Source organism: Nerophis lumbriciformis, linkage group LG04 (assembly GCF_033978685.3).
Source record: "Nerophis lumbriciformis linkage group LG04, RoL_Nlum_v2.1, whole genome shotgun sequence".
Taxonomy (NCBI): Eukaryota; Metazoa; Chordata; class Actinopteri; order Syngnathiformes; family Syngnathidae; genus Nerophis; species Nerophis lumbriciformis.
In genome coordinates, this window is record NC_084551.2 from 40,061,974 (window position 1) to 40,076,043 (window position 14,070).

General features: G+C 36.6%; 1 protein-coding gene across 3 annotated transcripts; it reads right to left on the minus strand.

Annotated features, from left to right (window-relative positions):
• Nucleotides 1–2,064: 2,064 nt before the first annotated feature.
• Nucleotides 2,065–5,587, minus strand: LOC133601754 (uncharacterized). Of its 3 annotated transcripts, none has more exons than XM_061954887.2 (5): nt 5,414–5,584; nt 4,648–4,685; nt 4,398–4,510; nt 4,088–4,180; nt 2,066–3,885 (listed from the first exon to the last, which is right to left on the minus strand). In XM_061954887.2, the coding sequence occupies exons 1-5, from the start codon at nt 5,479–5,481 to the stop codon at nt 3,592–3,594; spliced, it is 606 nt and encodes a 201-aa protein (XP_061810871.1). In that variant the 5' UTR covers nt 5,482–5,584; the 3' UTR covers nt 2,066–3,591. The 3 variants fall into 3 exon arrangements, with proteins under 3 accessions (XP_061810886.1, XP_061810871.1, XP_061810879.1); XM_061954895.2 differs by having other exon boundaries at nt 2,069–3,885; nt 4,424–4,510; nt 5,414–5,510; XM_061954902.2 differs by lacking the exon at nt 4,648–4,685 and having other exon boundaries at nt 2,065–3,885; nt 5,414–5,587.
• Nucleotides 5,588–14,070: the final 8,483 nt, after the last annotated feature.

Below are 14,070 nucleotides of genomic sequence, written 5' to 3' on the forward strand. Positions count from 1 at the left end.
GACATTGAAACAACGTTGGGAACTTGTTAAATCAGGTGCTGATGTTAAAAAAACCTCATATTTCATGTTGAAACAACATGCTTTTTGACAACATTTATTCAATGCCGGGTTGAGACGTTGATGTGACTATTGAAATTTGGTAATTTCCCGACCAACAATGTGGATCCAACGTTAGACATCCACATTGTCTCAATTTATAAATATAACTATTTTGCAACGTTATTTTGAAGTCAGTTTTAAAGGACATGTTCCCTCTAAAGTGCGCCCTGTGCAATTGCGCACTGCTTAAGTGTCCTCTGCGCACGGCAAATCTATGCCACGCACAAAATCAAATAAAAAAATAAGCACATAACAATTTTCGACACACGGACACGACAGAGAAAACAGTTTTCGTCATCATTGTTCAAATATTGTAACGTCTGTCGAGACGCTTTGAGGACATGAATTCCATCGATCACTTTACTGAGCAAAACTCTTTATTGTTGGCCATAAACACATCACCAAAACATTAGAAAAAAAAATGATATCTAGCAAAACTGGTCATTTTCTGCAGTACAAACCAGACCAAAAGCAACTTTGTTATATCAACAGCAGCCGCTCGCTCTTTCTCACTTGTGCCAACACATGCACATATGGCACTTAGCCAGTGATGCGTTTACAGCCACACAAAAAGTCGGACAACTTCAACACCACACATAAAGTGTAATTCCAGGTCGTTACACTATGATTTACCAATCAAATGTGTGCTTATTCTAGTGTCATGTATTAGGAATCTTAATTTATAAATATTAATCATGAAATGCTGTTAGTATATTAAACAAATACTAATAAAAATATATTTTTTTACAAACAGGAAGTTGCAGGATTGCTTACATCTCATTGTGCAACATGTGAATGTTTTAATGGGAACTAAATGCAATGTCTGAAAGGGTACAAATTATTTCCAAAGCAGGACCTCCACCCAGACAAACAAACAAGTACACAGTTCATGAAAAACAATATTTTTTGTTATTGTCATTGTAAGTGGGCCTAAACACTTATATTAGAAAATAATCTCATGGAAATGACTGCTGTCATTTGATTCTAATAACAAGAGAATGTTGTCTGTCTATCTGTGTTGGCCCTGCGTTGAGTTGGGGACTTGTCCAGGGTGTACCCCGCCTTCCGCCCGAATGCAGCTGAAATAGGCTCCAGCACCCCCCGCGACCCCGAAAGGGACAAGCGGTAGAAAATGGATGGATGGATGGAGATTGAACTTGTTATTTAGTCAGGTTTGGGACAGGTGTGCTGCTGGTGTAGCCACAGTGTGCACGTCTGATGTTGCTCATATGTGCTCCACTGAATGCTCAGGGAGTTTTTGCGTTTGCTCACACACATGAACAATTAGAGGGAACATTGCCGGTATGTATACTCATTGTTGTATCAATGTCTTGTGCCTGTTGGGTTACTCCTTTTTTGACATCCCTCACCGTCTTACCTCCATGACACAAGTCTGCAAGACACGACACAAGTCTGCTTTAGGGTTGTACAGTATACCGGTATTAGTGTAGTACTGCGATACTAATGAATTATATTCGGTACTATACCGCCTCTGAAAAGTACCGGTCTGCCACAACCACCCAACTCACCCCTACCCCCAATGTATGACCCTGTAACGACTTGGTATCGGATTGATACCAAAATTTGTGGTATCATCCAAAACTAATTTAAAGTATCAAACAACAGAAGAATAAGTGATTATTCCATTTTAACAGAGGTGTAGATAGAACATGTTAAAAGACAAAGTAAGCAGACATTAACAGTAAATGAACAATAAATTAATTAATAATTAATTTTCTACCACTTGTCCCTCATAATTTTGACAAAACAATAGAATGGAAAATGTCACAATATGTTACTGCATATGTCAGCAGCTAAATTAGGAGCCTTTGTTTGTTTACTTACACTGAAAAAAATAACTCATAAGATTTACTTAAAAAAAAATATTGTAAGTATTTGCACGCAAATGATTTAAGTAAAATTTAATGCTGCAATATCAAGTAACACTCACTTGCCAGTATCAAGTAAATTCTACTTACCATATAACATAACATTTGTGAAGATATTAAGTAACAGTTACTTAATTACATCCAAGTTTTAAGTTATATTTATTTAAACAAATTAAGTAAAGTCTACTTGTTTTTCATCAGCAGGAACATCATTTTACTCAAAATTTTAAGTAAATTTTATATATCTGTAGTATTTGCTGTTATGAAGTAATTCAGTAGATTTTAATTATTTTCTTGTGCTTGACATTTTAATTTACTTGGTTGCATTACTTTACATTACTCACTAAAATTAGGTAATCATTGCCAGTTTTCTTTTGATAAATGTTACCAAATAAATTTAACCAATACTCTATGCATTTAATATATATGTATCACATATCACACAACTAAATTACAATGCAATTAAACAGTTTCTTTTTAGTTCAATCTTACAACCCTCTGAAACAGAGTTTCTACATTCATTGCAGAAATATAATACTCAACAACAACTTCTGGGAGAGGGTCAGGACAGAAACCGCCTCTTAAACTTTGAGCAGTGGTGTATGGATTATAATAATAATAATAATAACTGAAATTTATATAGCGCTTTTCTAAGTACCCAAAGTCGCTTTACATGTAGAACCCATCAATCATTCACACCTGGTGGTGGTAAGCTACTTTCATAGCCACAGCTGCCCTGGGGTAGACTGACGGAAGCGTGGCTGCAATTTGCGCCAACCACCACCTATCATTCATCATTCAATTCACCGGTGTGAGTGGCACCGGGGGCAAAGGGTGAAGTGTCCCGCCCAAGGACACAACGGCAGCGATTTTTGGATGGTAAGAGGCGGGGAGCGAACCTGCAACCCTCAGGTTTCTGGCACGGTTGCTCTACCCACTACGCCATGCCGCCCCTATTTAAATGGAGGGAAAAACAGAATGTACTGTACAAGTACTGCGTTAATAGTAAAAGTGCATTATATTGTACTGCATTAGAATTTGTACTAACAATAAATTAAAGATGTATCTCCAGCAAAAGGTATTCAAAGTAAATAGTAGTAATAGTATATTTTTTAAAGAAAATATCCATAGGTTGGTATGACTGGTAAACAACAAATACACAGTATTACACATTATACACCAAATCCAACATAGATCTGGTAACATAGTCACTTCTCAAATATGCAATTAAAATCTTACAAACTACACTGAAAAAGTGCAATTTCAACATTTAAACCAGTCCTCTGACTAGTGCACTTTTAAGTATGCAATTAAAACATTAATGAAATAAAATCAACATAATCAACTAAAAATAAACAGCTTAAGGTGTCTAACCATTCTTGTTGAAGAATACAATCTTTACTGTCATTAACAGATACCTTATTTGACAAAAAATGAAAAACATTTATGACAGGCAACCCACTAGTACACCAAGATGAACTGGAACTCATTGCTAATTCTTGGCATTTCTTCACAAGAGTCCATGCATGATGCTACGTCCTCAACAAGGGTCCATAAATGATGTCATTTTCCTCCTCTAGGATGACAAAGTCAAGACATGCATTTAGGAAAGCAACTTCAACTTCAAGGTGTTTACTTTTGGGGACAGTTTCAATCCATCCAGCTCCAGCATGAGTTTTTGGAAGACTTCAAAAATGTAGCGCAAAGTGGGAGGGTATGCCAAGTTCAGGGCATAAATCAGTCCCATGAGCAGTGAGCAAGCTTTCGCAGTACTGTTGCACCCTGGCAAAATCTCATGGCCTTCCACAAGGATGGAGACATCAACTGGATCCTCATCAGCACCGTGGACGACGAGTATTTTGAGGATGTGGTTACTGACATCACTACGGCTGTCCTCCTGCATACAATATACAACAAATAAGAAGAATGTTATTGAGAAACAAATAATAGAACTGCATGAATCATTCAAAGTGACTTCATTATCAGGGAAGAATGAACACAAGAATATATGTTCCTTTGTCTGCTTTCCTCTTAACTTTAACATTAAATTAACCTGTGTCATTAAAAAATATTTTTAAATGATTAAAATAATGCTATACCAAGCAGTCTTCAAAAAGTTCCTCTTCCTTCTCGCCAAGGTACAGTATAAGGCTGCGGATAATGGTTTCACGCCTCATCTCAATGCTCTGTTTCTGTGAACAGATTAAGAACATGAACATAACCATTATATATACACAATCAACTGTCAAGTGAAAACACAAGTGCATATATTTGCTCGTGTTTTAAGTGCATGGACCCAGAGCGTGCAAGGGCATGGAATCTACCAAGTGTGAGGCTTGTCCTGTATGTGTATACTGTATGTGTCTGTGAGTGAGAAAAAAAGTAGGTCCAGCTCCCTGTAAAACATACTGTATGAACAAGCAAAACAAGCACACTTGACTCAGTCTGTCCAGGAGCGGCCTCATCTTGATCCCCACGGCACCTCCCTTGCACAAAGTCCACTGGCTCCTCCAAAGGGCACCCTGAAAATGAAGAGACACAATTTGTGGTATTAAAACAATGGTCTAAAATATTCAGCCACAATTTTAATATTACATTATGATGGATGAATAAGGGAAAATAACAAAGCAATATAATGCATACATTATTTTCTACTTGCCTGAATTATGAGAATAATGTTCTGTTCTGATTTGCTTCCTGTTGATGGAAAATATTTCAATAAGAAATAAACTACATCATAAACATTAATGAACATTTTGTTTTGTCTAGCTAAATAAAACAATTAACACATGACATATTTATTTGCGAGTAGAAGTTGTAATGAACAATCCATTCTTTCATTGAATTACAAAAACATGTTGCTGTGGGCTTCACACCGATAGCTAGCTTCTTGTCAAAAAAAAAGAAAGGAAAGAAAACTGCCAGCGAAGTCTCTTTGTAATCGCAAGCTGATGCTCTCAAAGACCTCTGGCGCTTCTGTCAGTAAATGTGTGTTTTAAAAACCTATTCTTGGGCATTTCTCCCAAACATTCAGCAGTATCACCCCCTCATTCCCAAAGCACATTAATTAACATTAATTCACTAACGTTAACGTTACTTCAGTGTCGCCGCCAAAAGTTTTACAGAGAACAATACCATGTTCTACTATGTTGACGTCAGTTGACAAAAGTTATACCGTTAGGTTGGTGGTTTTTTAATATCCTAACTTTATTTAGTTAACTTTAGTTTTTATCAGGAAAAACTGTAGCCCTCCCACTACAGGCCAGCACGGACCAATGTAGCGTTATATGCTAAATTTTTTTACCGAACTTACTTACTTACTTACTTAACTTAACTTAATTAACTTATGAGCAGTTACATATCTTGCGTCAAACTACATGCAGACGTATATTATCACAAATTTAAAACAGAACGTAATAACTTACCTGTGGAATGACTTTCTGGCGCTCTGAGAAGAGATCCTAACGGCCGGAGCCTGTTGTGCTGTGCGCATGCGTCGTCGTGCATGCGTTTCAAAACACTAGATTTTCAGAGTAAAGTTTATGTAATATTTTTAGGTTTATGTACGTACAACTATTAAACATTTAAATAGTATGAGGAAACATAAGTAAAACTTACTCTTCCCCCATAATTCATGTATTACGTTAATAAAATGTTTAATTTTACTTTAAAAACTCTAGTTCTTACTGAATGTTAAAAATATTAGGTATAAATTATGACAGTTACTCTAATAGAGTTTACAGCACCAAAAAGTCACTTTTTTCAGTGTACTACTAAAAGACAAGTTGTCTTGTAAGTTCACTATTTTATTTAAGGACAAACTTGCAATAAGAAACATCGAAGTATCGAAATAGTTTTGGTACCGGTACCAGGACCAAAATATTGGTATCGGGACAACACTCGTCTGCATCAATGCACTGAAAAAAATAACTCATAAGATTTACTTAAAAAAATGATTGTAAGTATTTGCACGCAAATGATTTAAGTAAAATTTAATGCTGCAATATCAAGTAGCACTTGATATTGCATATACATATGGTAAGTATCAAGTAAATTCTACTTACCATATAACATAACATTTGTGAAGATATTAAGTAACAGTTACTTAATTACATCCAAGTTTTAAGTTATATTTATTTAAACAAATTAAGTAAAGTCTACTTGTTTTTCATCGGCAGGAACATCATTTTACTCAAAATTTTAAGTAAATTTTATATATCTGTAGTATTTGCTGTTATGAAGTAATTCAGTAGATTTTAATTATTTTCTTGTGCTTGACATTTTAATTTACTTGGTTGCATTACTTTACATTACTCACTAAAATTAGGTAATCATTGCCAGTTTTCTTTTGATAAATGTTACCAAATAAATTTAACCAATACTCTATGAATTTAATATATATGTATCACATATCACACAACTAAATTACAATGCAATTAAACAGTTTCTTTTTAGTTCAATCTTACAACCCTCTGAAACAGAGTTTCTACATTCATTGCAGAAATATACTACTCAACAACAACTTCTGGGAGAGGGTCAGGACAGAAACCGCCTCTTAAACTTTGAGCAGTGGTGTATGGATTATGTATACCCCTATTTAAATGGGGGGAAAAACAGAATGTACTGTACAAGTACTGCGTTAATAGTAAAAGTGCATTATATTGTACTGCATTAGAATTTGTACTAACAGTAAATTAAAGATGTATCTCCAGCAAAAGGTATTCAAAGTAAATAGTAGTAATAGTATATTTTTTAAAGAAAATATCCAAAGGTTGGTATGACTGGTAAACAACAAATACACAGTATTACACATTATACACCAAGTCCAACATAGATCTGGTAACATAGTCACTTCTCAAATATGCAATTAAAATCTTACAAACTACACTGAAAAAGTGCAATTTCAACATTTAAACCAGTCCTCTGACTAGTGCACTTTTAAGTATGCAATTAAAACATTAATGAAATAAAATCAACATAATCAACTAAAAATAAACATCTTAAGGTGTCTAACCATTCTTGTTGAAGAATACAATCTTTACTGTCATTAACAGATACCTTATTTGACAAAAAATGAAAAACATTTATGACAGGCAACCCACTAGTAAACCAAGATGAACTGGAACTCAGTGCTAATTCTTGGCATTTCTTCACAAGAGTCCATGCATGATGCTACGTCCTCAACAAGGGTCCATAAATGATGTCATTTTCCTCCTCTAGGATGACAAAGTCATGACATGCATTTAGGAAACCAACTTCAACTTCAAGGTGTTTACTTTTGGGGACAATTTGAATCCATCCAGCTCCAGCATGAGTTTTTGGAAGACTTCAAAAGTGTAGCGCAAAGTGGGAGGGTATGCCAAGTTCAGGGCATAAATCAGTCCCATGAGCAGTGAGCAAGCTTTCGCAGTACTGTTGCACCCTGGCAAAATCTCATGGCCTTCCACAAGGATGGAGACATCAACTGAATCCTCATCAGCACCGTGGACGACGAGTATTTTGAGGATGTGGTTACTGACATCACTCCGGCTGTCCTCCTGCATACAATATACAACAAAAAAGAAGAATGTTATTGAGAAACAAATAATAGAACTGCATGAATCATTCAAAGTGACTTCATTATCAGGGAAGAATGAACACAAGAATATATGTTCCTTTGTCTGCTTTCCTCTTAACTTTAACATTAAATTAACCTGTGTCATTAAAAAATATTTTTAAATGATTAAAATAATGCTATACCAAGCAGTCTTCAAAAAGTTCCTCTTCCTTCTCGCCAAGGTACAGTATAAGGCTGCGGATAATGGTTTCACGCCTCATCTCAATGCTCTGTTTCTGTGAACAGATTAAGAACATGAACATAACCATTATATATACACAATCAACTGTCAAGTGAAAACACAAGTGCATATATTTGCTCGTGTTTTAAGTGCATGGACCCAGAGCGTGCAAGGGCATGGAATCTACCAAGTGTGAGGCTTGTCCTGTATGTGTATACTGTATGTGTCTGTGAGTGAGAAAAAAAGTAGGTCCAGCTCCCTGTAAAACATACTGTATGAACAAGCAAAACAAGCACACCTGACTCAGTCTGTCCAGGAGCGGCCTCATCTTGATCCCCACGGCACCTCCCTTGCACAAAGTCCACTGGCTCCCTGAAAATAAAGAGACACAATTAAAACAATGGTCTAAAATATTCAGCCACAATTTTAATATTACATTATGATGGATGAATAAGGGAAAATAACAAAGCAATATAATGCATACATTATTTTCTACTTGCCTGAATTATGAGAATAATGTTCTGTTCTGATTTGCTTCCTGTTGATGGAAAAATATTTCAATAAGAAATAAACTACATCATAAACAATAATGAACATTTTGTTTTGTCTAGCTAAATAAAACAATTAACACATGACAGATTTATTTGCGAGTAGAAGTTGTAATGAACAATCCATTCTTTCATTGAATTACAAAAACATGTTGCTGTGGGTTCACACCGATAACTAGCTTCTTGTCAAAAAAAAACTCTAGTTCTTACTGAATGTTAAAAATATTAGGTATAAATTATGACAGTTACTCTAATAGAGTTTACAGCACCAAAAAGTCACTTTTTTCAGTGTGGGAACACGCACTAACAGGCACATGACAACACTGCACGGCCATTTTTTGCTCCTAAGAAGCGAGCATTCGATTGTGATTAATGGTTTGATCTTAGCATGACCCACTGCTAATTCATTGTGTTTGCCTGTGTGTGATATCTGTCACTTTGACGCTCCCAGCTCTATTATAACGAGCATACGGTTGACGTCACACACTGCTCATATTAGCCTGATGGCACTTTTGTGTGCCATCCATGTCCGCACCCCGTTGCGCCCGCGCAGACAACTGTGTGAGCGCTTTGTGCGTCCAGTGTTGTGCGTTTTAATGTCCGATTACAGTCAGTTAGTCAGGGAGGGAAAGAGGCAAAGTCTTTGACTGGAAGGCTTTGGCCTCCTCATCTCGCCTCATCATCCATCTTTATTGTGTCCACGCCCTCAAGTGGCTCTGCCAAACTTCTGCTGCCCTGAGAAAAGGCAATCGCACTTCCAGAAAGCATCGCTCCCACAGCTGCTCAATAAGCGTCATTCATGATCTGCACTCACAACAGGACATTGTGCTTTCAACGGTCACAGTGAAAAAGACGTGAGAAAGCAACCCAGTAAAATCCGAATCCCGTTTTCACGAGAGTAATAAAAAATTAAAAAAAAAAAAAAATCACTGAAGGGGAACAACAACAAAAAAGACACAATCAGAGGTTTCAATGCAAGTATGCTTTGTGAAGAACTGAAGTCAAACATTCAAGTGACGTCATGCTCCCTTCAAATCCCTGCTGGAACACGATCCACAAGCAGGCAGATATCTAACCTGGCAATGTGTGTGTGCGTGTGTGTGTGTGTGTGTGTGTGTGTGTGTGTGTGTGTGTGTGTGTGTGTGTGTGTGTGTGTGTGTGTGTGTGTGTGTGTGTGTGTGTGCGCCCTGGGCCGTCCCCTAAGGGATACTTGCGTCTCGTCTGTGAGTCACAGGCAGAGTCTGTGTCTGTGTTTGAGTCCATCAGAACAAATCAGCTTCAACATCCACTGCTTTACCTCCGGCATGCATCCACACACACACACACACACACACGCACGCACATATGCACGCACACACATAGAACACACTTGCATTGTACATGCTTAGACATCCCAAGGGCTATGTGCTATCCCCCACTGTCCCCTACAGCTGAAATCTCCTCTCTTTTCCCCCTCGCTTTTTCCTGTCAAACAGACACACCGGACCACTGCAAGCATATGTATGTTGTTCACCCACAGAGCTGACACATTTTTACACATATACACTCGCAATATGCACCATAATACTCTCCATTGTTAGTTGTTTTTATTTCAGCACAGGCCTCTTCTGTTGTGGATCAAAGAGGATTCATTGATTTAGCTGTAAATGGGGCTTCCTGCAAAAAAAAAAAAAAAAGACTGATTGCTACACTTAACAGTCAACAATGTTGCCTTGTTGCATATAAAAGAGACTAACAATAGACGATAAGCATCTGAGATGATAAGTCAATATTCCTTTTCTTAAACAGAAATACATAGGTGTGGAATTTTATTGCCAGGTGAAACTATGGGAATTAGAAGACAAAAAATAGAGAAAGGTGATGTTTGACAGGTATGTCTGCTCCTGAAAGGTTACACAAAAGGGTGAACATGCGTCAAAACATGCACCCCTAGTGTGTTGCACGGGCTGGCGGCCCTCCTATTAAACCCCAAAAGTCCAAAAACCAGGTAAGTCGGATTGACTTGAAGTTTCTCACACAGCACAATGCACTCTTTGAAACACGCACTGCAATTGTATCATCACGAAATCTGGTACACTCCTTCAGAGGTCAGACAAGCGCATGTCTTTCAAATTTGAGGAAGATTGGTGAAAAAACATGGCTGCCATCAAGAAAAGCATCTATACATTTACCAACTGATTGTCCACAAGTTATGTGGTTATAAAATGTTGATACTTGTATTGCATGTAGTGCTGTGCAACAGGGACAGAAATATACATCCCGATAAACGTCATTTTGTATCCTGATAAAAATATGTATATCAACTGTCAATCAATCAATCAATCAAAGTTTATTTATATACCCTTAATCACAAAGGGCTGCACAAGTCACAACGACATCCTCTGCTCAGATCCCACATCAGGGCAAGAACAAACTCAACCCAATGGGATACAATGACAAACCTTGGAGGGGGACCGGTGCAATGGACGTCGAGTGGATCTTGTCTATAGTGGGAGAGTCCAGTCCATAGTGGGGCCAGCAGGGGATCATCTTGAGTGGAGACAAGTCAGCAGCGCAGAGACGTCCCCAACTGATGCACAGATGAGTGGTCCACCCCGGGTCCCGACTTTGAACAGCTACCGCAAAATTTGTGGTCACCTAATAACCTCTCCACGCAGGAGAGGGGGGCAGAGCAGAAAAGCGATGGCAGATCAACTGGTCTAAAACTAAGAGCCTGACCTACTAAAGTTTACGTGTATTAAAACATGTGCAAAGCTGATCTACCAAGTTTGTGCAGAGATACTTGCGTCTCTCTAATGAGCAAAATAGAGATTGCAAACATTTTGCAGGTCAGTCTTCATGTATACATGTCAATACGTGGACTGTGAGGGTTTTGTTTTCCCAAGATGCAAGTAAAGCTGGATCGGACATTGGCTTGGAGGTGAGTACATAATTTATTTTTACACTAACAAAAGAAACAAAAGGTGCGCACAAGGCGGAAGTACAAAAACTTGGCTAATGAAACAAAAACTTGCCAAAGGCAGAAACTATGAACATGAAGCAAAACTCGCTAACTGTGACATGAGAAAACAAAACTTACGTGGCATGGCAAGAAGCATAACTATAAACAGGCATGAGTATCAGAAGTAGCATGGCATGAAGTGAGCAGAGGAAAAATAATGTCGCCAGACAGACTGCCTGGCAACTGAAAGCTTAAATAATAGTGACATGATTACAACAGGTGCGTGTGTCCAAATGAGTCCGGTGCGTGAGTCCAAATGCATGACAGGTGAAACCAATGAGTAGTCATGGAAACAAAAACAATGGAGCGTAAACAGAAACTAAAGAGTCCAAAAACCAAATATAACTAAACAAAACAAAACATGATCCAAAAGACATGACAATACATGCTGAATATATCCGAATATATGCTGATCATCAGAATGTCCACCATACTGGGAGGAGGAGAGGAAAATGGGATTTATCAAGACTGAAACTGTTCTGTGGCCGCTATTTAGCGTCTATATTTAGCATGTTTGAAATCTATGTGCAAACTGGCACAGTTATGCACAAAAGGCTGTGAGAAAGGAGGCGATCGCGCTGCAAAGACAGATGATAGATAGTGAATCCCCCATCTTACGTGTGTTTGTCAACATATAAATAAAGAATAATAGACAACAATTGACATAATAAGCAATATAATTGTATAATTTTATAGCTGCTGGATGACTTAAGAAGCTGATTAAAATAAATTCAAATTATTTGTTTTGGTTTCAGCTGGCATTTTTTTTGCATGGCATTCGTTTTTTCAAATAGGAGATTTCATTCATACATTTAAAATTTATACGGAAAAAAACTTTGTGTAATAAGTATTTTCATGTGTTTGTATCATTCCAGTGCATGCTCACAGTCTGTCAGAGCGCACCATCAGCAAGATAAAAAGTGAGTTATGTTGTAGATCCCACTGGAGGACAGCTTCTAAAATGGCCAGAAAAAAGTGATACACATTATAGTTGTCTGCTGCATGTTTCAAAACATGGCCAAACACCGCAGGTAGGAACACGATAACATGAATGTGGAGGGAAATGAGCGTAGTACAGTAACATACTCTAAATAGGGCCTGCACCACTTTTACACATGTTATAAATTGCGCATGCAGTTTTAGTAGATCAACTGCAACACGCCCACTAGTGGTACATACAATTGTAGAGTATTTCGGTCCTAGTAGATCAGGTCCCTAGTATTGTTTCTCAAAATGATGAACACATGAAAAAAATGCCTATTTTGCTGATCTTGTCTCATTTTATCCATAAAACATATATAAAATGGACAAGACAGTTAAAAAAAAACATCACATCTTTACAGATTACATCTTTGAATTCATTGTAGACATGACCTAATATATATATATATATATATATATATATATATATATATATATATATATATATATATATTTTTTTTATATATATATATATATATATATATATATATATATATATATATATATATATATATATATATATATATACATACATATATATATATATTTTTTTTTATAGACAGAATATATTAGGTCATGTCTACAATGAATTCAAAGATGTAATCTGTAAAGATGTGGTGTCTGCAGCACATACACACATATGTATTTTTGTACATATATACAGTATATATGTAATTATGTATGTATGCTGTGTATGTATACATATACATGTGTGTGTATGTATATATATATATGTGTGTGTGTGTATATATACATGTGTGTGTATATGTATATATATATATATATATATATATATATTTATTTATTTTTTAGACAGAATATATTAGGTCATGTCTACAATGAATTCAAAGATGTAATCTGTAAAGATGTGGTGTCTGCAGGACATACACACATATGTATTTTTGTACATATATACAGTATATATGTAATTATGTATGTATGCTGTGTATGTATACATATACATGTGTGTGTATGTATATATATATATATATATGTGTGTGTATATATACATGTGTGTATATATATATATATATATATATATATATATATATATATATATATATATATATATGTTTTTTTGGTTTTTTTATAGTCACTGTATTTTGGACAATGACTCTTTTAGGCTCGTTGGACTGTTTTTCTTTTTCATCACTTTGTTTTTTTGAGTCAATATTAGTACTTTGTTGCATTTTGACTCAAGTGTTACAAAAGATCAGACGTGATCACATCGCTAGCAATGACTTGTTGGCGACATGTTTTGCTGATTACCGTTGATGGGTTGTCGTTGGTGTCACTTTTATCAACCAAAGCAAATCTAAATATCTCTTCGCAATTTTTGGCACCAATTGTTTTTTGTTTTGGGTTTTTTAGCTTCTGTTTTGCTCTTAGTGTATTCTAGTTGCAGACTGCTACATTGTTTATATCCATGCTCTGCCATCTCTCTCCGTAAAGTTATAACTGCATTACTACTACATTAGCTGCAGCCCAGGTGTACGATATATAAACAGTGGAGAATTATAGTGTACATTTGACATTTGTATGCTCTAGTACGATACTGCACAGACACAGACTGCAACGGACAATTAGGAATGCAGAAAATATTTTCGGTGTCAACCTTCCCCTCATCCAGGACATACAACGCTCCAGGGTCAGGAAATGGGCAGGAAGCATCACTGCAGACCCCTCATACCTTGGTCACAAAACCTTCAAACTCCTCCTCTCCAGCAGGTGTTACAAATCACTGTACGCCAAAAAAAACCTGTCATGAGAACAGC

What these genes read in the sequence shown, in the direction of transcription:
- LOC133601754 (XM_061954887.2), bottom strand. Translation starts at nt 5,481, where the DNA reads ATGCGCACAGCACAACAGGCTCCGGCCGTTAGGATCTCTTCTCAGAGC. An exon ending in GCCAGAAAGTCATTCCACAG is followed by an intron (nt 4,686 to 5,413) that starts GTAAGTTATTAC and finishes TTCCATCAACAG; the next exon opens with GAAGCAAATCAGAACAGAAC. An exon ending in AACTTTTTGAAGACTGCTTG is followed by an intron (nt 3,886 to 4,087) that starts GTATAGCATTAT and finishes TATTGTATGCAG; the next exon opens with GAGGACAGCCGTAGTGATGT.